This window comes from Durio zibethinus, chromosome 18 (assembly GCF_047325235.1).
Source record: "Durio zibethinus cultivar Kanyao isolate XHJ-2024 chromosome 18, ASM4732523v1, whole genome shotgun sequence".
NCBI classification, from domain to species: Eukaryota; Viridiplantae; Streptophyta; class Magnoliopsida; order Malvales; family Malvaceae; genus Durio; species Durio zibethinus.
This window is the reverse complement of record NC_143179.1, coordinates 21,823,263-21,831,799: the sequence shown is the minus strand read 5'-3', so window position 1 is coordinate 21,831,799 and position 8,537 is coordinate 21,823,263. Positions and strand designations below refer to the sequence as shown.

The 8,537-nt window shown below is 32.4% G+C and overlaps 1 protein-coding gene across 3 annotated transcripts; it reads right to left on the bottom strand.

Annotated features, from left to right (window-relative positions):
• Window positions 1-4,563: 4,563 nt before the first annotated feature.
• On the bottom strand, window positions 4,564-8,284 carry LOC111299992 (P-loop containing nucleoside triphosphate hydrolases superfamily protein). Of its 3 annotated transcripts, none has more exons than XM_022895550.2 (7): window positions 8,177-8,284; window positions 7,853-8,062; window positions 6,931-7,175; window positions 6,579-6,837; window positions 5,597-5,776; window positions 5,329-5,484; window positions 4,564-5,029 (listed from the first exon to the last, which is right to left on the bottom strand). In XM_022895550.2, exons 2-7 carry the CDS (start codon window positions 7,880-7,882, stop codon window positions 4,859-4,861), a joined length of 1,041 nt encoding a protein of 346 aa, XP_022751285.1. In that variant the 5' UTR covers window positions 7,883-8,062; window positions 8,177-8,284; the 3' UTR covers window positions 4,564-4,858. The 3 variants fall into 3 exon arrangements, with proteins under 3 accessions (XP_022751285.1, XP_089604046.1, XP_022751284.1); XM_089747920.1 differs by having other exon boundaries at window positions 7,853-7,899; window positions 8,177-8,264; XM_022895549.2 differs by lacking the exon at window positions 8,177-8,284 and having other exon boundaries at window positions 7,853-8,160.
• Between the last annotated feature and the right edge of the window lie 253 nt (window positions 8,285-8,537).

Below are 8,537 nucleotides of genomic sequence, written 5' to 3'. Positions count from 1 at the left end.
TTTTTAACTTAATTCTATATATTTTAATCTAAGCGAATTAATTACATTATTATTGATCTATTTATTATATTCACCATCATTGTTCATAAACCCTTAAAAGTAATATATTTGTCATAAATATTAAGTCACGCTTATATAAACTTATAAAAAAAATCTCATTAACTTTTCAATTATCTATATTAGATTTTAAATTTTCAACCAAATGCCAAATGTCTAATTTTTTTAGTCGACTGTACTTATTTTTTCATCCTTTTGTGACCGTTTTCAATTTTTCTATTTAATAAATTTTCAAATGAATTATGTTAATTGTTGGATTCTTCATTTTCTTTGATATATCCATGTTTGATAAATATATTATAAATGTGGATACAAACGTAAAACAATCTAAATATATGATAATTTTGGAAAAAAATGAGTATAATTATATTCAACACATATTAGTATTTGATACTCCCTCTTAAATTGAGTAATATAACAAATAAAGAATATATATAATCTTTTTATGGTCCCAAAATTAAATGTCAAGAGTCATTTCTCAACGGCAGCTGGTGACCTTATATCACTTCGATAGATATGCCAGTAGTGGCAGAAAAGAAGTACTACTGATGAATTTTTTTAAAATTCTTTTGACAATTACAGCAGATGGGACACTGATAAAAGCAACAATAGACAATGAACGAGCTACAAAACCCTTGAATTTCATTGGCTTATTGACTTGACTAAATATTTTTACAAACACTGACAGGGGAGATAACAAATTGATTTTTTTTTTTTGTTTGTTTTTTTGTCTTGGACTGCACTAATTATTTTCGCACAACAATCAAACCTAAGACAGTTCAAACTGAAACTGAAACCAAGACACGTCAAATAGAGAAATCAAACCACGCTGAATTCGTTCCAGGATCAAAGTTGCTGTCACCATGTTGAATTACCATCTGTTTGCAATGACCGCTTAACTTGGAGATGGAGCAGTACTACTGATGCAGCACTTTGCAAGAAACTTTTGACCTAGTTTTGAAGGGAATGCCCAACCCCAGGACTGTGGCCAGGAGATGTGGGCCTGAAGTCGTTTTCGTTTTTGGGTGGTGGAGCCTCGGTTACTCCTATAACCACACTTGGTGGTGAAGGTGGAGACTGCGTGTCGGCAACAGCTACTTTATCAATTTGAACACCATGCAAGTTTGTTTTGCAATCAAGAATAGTCCCTGTTTCCTTTGCTAGGATTCTACCATAAGTATGGGCCTTATGGAAATGGTGGTCTTGGTCCAACATCAAATGCCTTCCGACAATGCACTGAATTTCCAGGAAGAAAACAAGCAAAAGGAGAATAAGAACGGGTACTTTGTTTTGGGCCATAATGCTAGTTTTTATGAATGAATATATGAGTGGGAGAAAGGGAGGGAATATATAACTAAGCAAAGCTTGGTAGAAGTATGGAAAACAAGGGAAGAACACAGCTATTAGCAACTCTGCCTATAGACCTCTTCCTCCCCCATGGCTGTTATTTATAGAAGAAGAGAGCAACTGAGCAAGCCAACGAGGGGTCAAAAGACCAACAAATATGGTTTCTTAGTGTGACAACGTGCAAAAAATTAATTGACTAAAAATTCTCGCATCTTTTTTTCACATGCGACCACAACATAGAGCTTATGGTCACAGTACTCTCACAACAGTTTGCAATTGCATGTATCATGCAATTATTCATTAATTCAATATTTCTCATTTCCTTTTTCTCTCATACTCCATTTGAATAGACAGTAAAATTAAGTTCAATAAGATTGAAAATAATAATAAAAGTTATTGTACTTGAATTGAAAAAAAATTTAATAAAAAATTTATGTTGAATGAAACTTATTATAATTGGTATTTGAATTTAATTAATGATAAATTCAATCGCATTACATCATACTTATAGTAAAATCCAAACTAAGACTTGGTAATATTTAAAAAGTAATAATTGGAAATCACCCTTATATTTTCTGGTGTGGCTTAATTACTACAAACAACATTATTGTATTCAATGTTATTGTGATTAAGGATGTGAAAACTGAATATAATGTCAATTAATTATTGAACATTTTGTCAATAATAATATAATTTATTAATAGTGTTATAATTTTAATTTTAAAAATTAAAATCGACAACTTCAAATATAAAATACATATATATTGAATCATGGTTCGGTTATATATATATATATATATATATGATTTATTAGAGTTATATTTATATTTAAATACTTAAGAGAGTTGTGTGGAGAAGTAATGGTGTCATTAAGGTTTTAAAACATTTTGTACATTTTCGTTCAGACAAGATGTTGTGGTTTCCAACTAGAACTCCTCGCTGTTTTTAACCCCATTCTCTCTTTTGTTTTATCTTTTGTTCGTAGCTTTTAAAAGGGTACTGATCTCTAGCTAGGTTTTAGAAGCTATAAAGTAAAAAGCAAGTTGCATGTGAAGTTAATTTTGCTTTATGCAATTTTTTTTACTGTTGAGAGGAGACGAGTGTGCACATTTTATACTGCCTTTAATAGTAGTATTTGTTACAACCACTAACTCGCCAGACTTGACGTAAATTAAGTTACATTAAAGATTTAATAACTTAAGCTGTTCGCTTCTTAGCCTAATGTTGAAGAAGTTTTGAATTATATATGTGGATGTAGGTTTTAATTCTGTCGGTTCTCCTTTCTCTTATAAGCGTTATATTTTTTTACAAACAAAAAATTAATTTAATAATTTGAGTAAAAAAATCTAATAATTTAAATTCGGATTGTAATTCAATTTATTTATAGTTATTTTTAAAAAAATGATATTTAATAGGTTTAAAAATTAAATATCAATATTTATATTTTTTTTATTTTCAAATTATGATTTTTTTATAAAAAAATCTAATGATTTTAGAGCTTTTTCTTTACATTTACATTGAGACAATATGGTTGGCAGAGATAACTGGCATATATTAAGTACTATTAGAATAAAATTGATTGGATATTTTGGTTTGATGTCCTTGCCTTTTGGAGATGCTTGTTGCTTTCCGTATGCTTGGTTGGTCGACAATATGAGTGCAGAAGGCCTTATTCTACAATTCGAAAACATAAAAAATAAAATAAAATAAAAATTGGGCTTGTAAATCTTGTTTAGAATTGTTGCTTCTTGAAGCGGCCCACATTTTGAACGACGCCGACGTACTATGAAGGGCAAAGGACATTGAATGATGCAAGTGGAAAGGAAATAAAAAACAAGACAAAGCCCACTGAAGCCTACTGCTTTGATTCACTGCCTTAATGCATGGATCGATGGCATGCATACATTTGATATATCCATACAAAGTTCACACAACATGGATATGCAGAACATTTGCATCCACTGATTCTATGCTCAAACCGTCAATAAAAGCTTAAGGCATCTAAACGCAGTTCCCACACATGGAAATTCTAACATACGTATGCACTAATACATATATAACTATACTTTAAAGCCTCTGCAAGGGCTTAATCTTATGCCCTCAACTGCTGTGATAAGAGAACATGCAATGATCAACACCTCGAGGGCTGTGACCTGATGTGGTTTGAAATTTTTTTTTCTATAGGCAGCAAATGAATCATCAAAAGCACTTAATTAAGCTATCTGCTGGTGATGCGGGGGATGATATTTCTTTCCTTGCTGCCAAGGAATGGCTCAAGTCCTGTTCTGACTTGGAGCTGTGGATTGAGGGCCATCTGCCTTCCAAGCAAAACTGAATTAATCTGGTTTGATTTGCTTCACCATTTTTCATTCTGAATGTGAAGTGCGTGTTTATATTGGGCCAATGCCTAAACAGAAAAAGCCCATTAAATGAAAAGGTAGTTCATCCAAATTATCAGGGCTCTGGGATAGGGTTAAAACCAAATCCGATAACCGGCAATAAATGAGCAATCAGAAAACCATTACTTAGGTGACCCAAACTTAAACAAGGACGACAGTTGCTTGTGGCAATGATTTTAGTGCATGCAATCATTCGAAGGAACATTTCGTTTGTTTTCAGTGAAAAAAATTGTTAAAAATTAATTTTAACACTTTTAAATATTTATTTGATAAAAAACTAATCGACTAATGAAAAATAATTTACTAATCAATAAAAAATAAGATCATTTTTTTAAATTATCTTATAAATTTGAAAGAAAAGAAAACTGTTATGAATAAAATTATTTATCAATTTAGTATAATTTTATTTATAAATAATATTATATTAATAAATAATATTTTAATAATTATATTAATATTATTTTAAAAAATAAAGATTCTTCAAAAAATAATCATACAACCAAAAATATTTTTATTAGCTCATCCAAATAATAAAAAAATCTATTTTAATTCAAAAAATGCATAAAATGTATATTTTTTAAAAATTATTTTTCGAAAACCATTTTTTCAAAAAATTAACGGAGCCGAAATATTGAAGAGTTTTACTCCAGCCCAGTTTCACAAGTTGTTAATTTTCTTCATGTGTGAGTGCGTGTGGCACACTAAGAGAGAAACTCAAAAGCAAGAACCAATACTGTAGTACAAAAAAACAGAATCCTGATGGACAAAAAGGGAAAAAACCACTAATTGAAGGATGAACAATTGATTCACCCAAATTGCCATTAGCTGACATGTACAAGCCGTCTATCTGATCAATAAAATTCAAATCAAGAGAAAAGAAGTGTTACAGGGCTCAACACGGTATTGATCACCTGAGTGTTGCCAGCATGATGAACACCATGCCTTCATGGCAGCCAAAATTTTCAAACACAGTGAATGTCCTGTCAGCTTCAGCAATAAAAATTAGCTGAAGAAGGTATCTACAGTCTACACCATTCTTTTTGTTAGCAAAGGAGTCATTCATAGTCAGCACGGAGGAAACTCTCGTATTCCGTCCCATTTAGTGTCTTGTTCACATCATCCCAGTTGCTCACAAAATCAGATAATGAACCTTTGTGTATTTTGACCTGGCGACTCGTTAATTCCATCTGTGGAAGGCCTAGCAACTCTTGAACATCTTTTAGTTTCTGGTACAAGCATGAGAAACAATGACATGGAGTGGGGCGACAAGTTAAGTACATGAAAATACAATTAACATAGATCCATGGTTAAGTTTAATGATTAAGTTTAGATCCCTCAAGAGTTTCAATCACTTTGACAAATTCTAATAAAAGAATCTAGAAAAATAAATTATAAATATGGCATTGGCGAGGGGGGTGGCAAATCATTAAGAAGAGAAGATGCTTATTCTAGGACATTTAAGAAAAGTTGTTTATCAGTCAGGAAATTCCATAAACATTTCATGAAAGCCTGTCACTAGCCTTACCGTCTGGTTTGTGACAAGATCCTCATAGTACAAAACCATGTGATGGGTGCTATTGAAGTATTCTAAAGCCCTCCCAGCAGCCATCTCCATTTCTTTCAGGTCACTTATTAATGATGTAGAATTGATTATTGGCTTGTAACTTGAAAGAACAGCAGCCTACATTAAGTGACCCGCAATAATGAGTTCAATTGCCGAACAAAGTGAAAAAATGAGTGAATGAGTGAGTCTACGATAGAGAGCAGAGAGAAAGTGGGATAAGGAGAGAGACCTCTTCCTGTGAATGAACATGAGACTTGTGGGTTCCATTTAATAGCTTAGCATAGCGATCATACGAATTTGCAAGCACTGAAACCATCCTTCGAAGCAAATTTCTTCGGAAGAGAAATATGGCAGAAACACCCCGATTATTGAAGTATTCTACTATTTCTCTATGGTGCTCTATCAATCCCTGCAGAAAAATCCACCAAGCAGTTAGCTATGGAACATCAAGCAGCTCCTTAAATGCAAATAATTTCCATCCATCACATAGGATTGCCACCATCTCAATTTCAGTGTTCTATTGCATTGTTGCTTCTATGGCTAATCATTATACAGAGTTTTGAAGACGTGAAAATCAGAAATCTAGAAATAAGTCTACTTTGCTTAGCTAATCCAGATAGATAAAACGTACAAGAAGATTAGTAAACCGGGAGAGGGCACAGTTTACCAAAAAAATTTACCTGAAATTACCAAAAGATAAGACAATTAGAGGTCTCCTAACCACTCCCTTACCAATTCTTTTTCTTTTAGGAAGGGAATTCGTTAAAACATTTTTTATGACAGACCAAACAGGAACACAAAGGTATCCTAGAAACTGGAACTGACTAAACTACCTTATGTGAATAAATCATGCTAATACCAAATAGATCGATAGCTCTGATTCTTTCTCGTTAAATTCTGTCAACTTGACAACAAGCCAGCACTTTTCTCACTTGAACTTCATAAAATCACTTGGTCAAGACAAACAAAAATAAGAAAAATAAGAACCTACCATCTACCTGAATCAAATTTCGAAGTTCTAAGGCAGTTAGACTTCTAACAAGGTGTGGGGTGAAGAATGATAGAGGATGAGCATCAACTTCTACCAATGATATTTGAGCCAGGAATGAACACAAGTGTTAAGCCTTGACCACATGATGACAGCCATGGTTTTAAATAAAATCGTACTGGCAAATTTTCACTGTTATAAGTGAAAATACTACAATGTTTACCTGATTCAGCATCCACTTGAAGCCAACTGCAGCAGAGCACTCATTCTTGGAAGCACTAGTGAGCCAGTCTAAATTGTAAACTTTCTCCAAAGTCTGTATAATAGTCGAAATATTTTTCCTCCTATCCATTACAGAGAATATCTCCCCATTTGAGCTTACATTAATATGACTATTTAGCAAAGTCTCAAACCAGCCACTTCCAGACCTTTGCATTGATACTATAGCAAAGAACCGTACCGGATTCTGAGTGCATTCACCCCTGGCAAAGTATCAATAGCTAAACTTAAGCAAATTTGGCGAAACCCAAAAGCAAAACACAAAAAAAAATCAAAATAAAAGTATTCTTGCTTACCTGCTAAAACTTTCAGGCTTAGGATAATGCAAGGTGGGAATTTGAGCTTCTAATTGTTTAATAATGTTACTATCTGGAGACGGCCTTTCACTGACTAGGATGTTCTGAAATTTGATCTTGGTGACAGTACTTATCTGCTTTAAACAGATTGTACAGATATAAACACCACACACCATAGCAAACAATAAAACAATTGTCCTTAAGAACAACAGAGATTTCTTAGGAGGCTTTATGATGAGAGTATCCTGCATAGAAAGAGACAATATACAACCCAAATTATCATAAAATTGAAGGATATAACAGGAAGAGGTTAAAAAATTGGTATGCAAGCAAATACATTTAGTAGAAAATAATGGGAAAATTTTATGAGACATATTTCAAACTAATTTAAACTAGACAAGCTAAAAAGTAAAAGTTCCTGGAAAAGAAAAAGAAACAGAAAAATAGAAGAGTAAAGTTAAAACAGTAGCCAATTTAGTAATTTACACTAAGAAAAAATAATAAAAACAGTCCTAAAACAGAAAAAAAATAAATGCAATGTTGGTTTTAAACAGATAGATAATAGCTATCCAGAAATCGCCCAATTTAAATATACAAACAAGCATAAGAACCAGTGAAAGAAAACCCAGATCCAAACATGCAAAGAGGGAAAATAAAGCATTATCCTTCAAACCCATCAATATATGATTTACAAAACTGAAATATTAACTTAAGAAAAGAAATTGTTTGAACAGGAAATAAAGAAAAATCAAACATTTTCTTCAAAAAATTTGAGCTTTAACACCAACCGACACAATCCAGGGCCATTTGACAAAAATTTTAGTCTTCTTTAAGCATTACAAAAGAACCCCACTTCTTTTTACAAAACAAAAAGCATATTACTACACCAACAAAGGAAAATGAAGTGAAAAATAAAGGGTACCTTGTTAAATACACAGATATACTGAGCCATTGATATTTCTGCAGAAGCTGAAGCAACCCCAGAAGCAAAAACAAAAGCAAGAGATTAAAGTATGTACAATCACAAAGCCGAAGAAGAAGAAGAAGAAGAAGAAAAAGAGAAGGCTTCATTGTTACTATCCATCTCGTTTTCCTATGTACTCTCAGCTACTAAAACAACCCCAAAGAAAAGCTAAAAGCAAAAAACAGAAAGAGAATCAGAAGAGGTAGAAGCCAAAGAGAAGAGGCAAAGCCGTCCGTCGTTGAAAACAATAACATGAAAGCGAAACAGCTGTTTTTTTTTTACCTGTTTTATTATTGTTATCAAAAACATTTTACCGCTTGCTTCTTTGTTTTGATCTAAAACTTTTTTCTTGTGTGTAAATAATTTAAAGGAAAAGAAAAAAATATGTTTTTGGTACGAAAGAAACAGATGCCTGAAATCTGGTAAGGCCCAGCAATGAGCAAAGCATGAAACTCGAATCTAACTAAAGTGCACGGCCTTAGAGCGTGTCAAGTGGAAGCTACCGACTCTTCTTTGACTTGGACTTTTGTTTTCTTTTAATGATAATTAATAATGTTAAAACAGATTTCTGCTTTTTTTTTTTTTAAGTAATAGTAGTATTAAGTATTTTCATTTATTTATTTATTTATATTTTCTATGCTGC

What these genes read in the sequence shown, in the direction of transcription:
- LOC111299992 (XM_022895550.2), bottom strand. Translation starts at nt 7,882, where the DNA reads ATGGCTCAGTATATCTGTGTATTTAACAAG. An exon ending in ATATCTGTGTATTTAACAAG is followed by an intron (nt 7,176 to 7,852) that starts GTACCCTTTATT and finishes CTTTCTATGCAG; the next exon opens with GATACTCTCATCATAAAGCC. An exon ending in AAGCCTGAAAGTTTTAGCAG is followed by an intron (nt 6,838 to 6,930) that starts GTAAGCAAGAAT and finishes ATACTTTGCCAG; the next exon opens with GGGTGAATGCACTCAGAATC.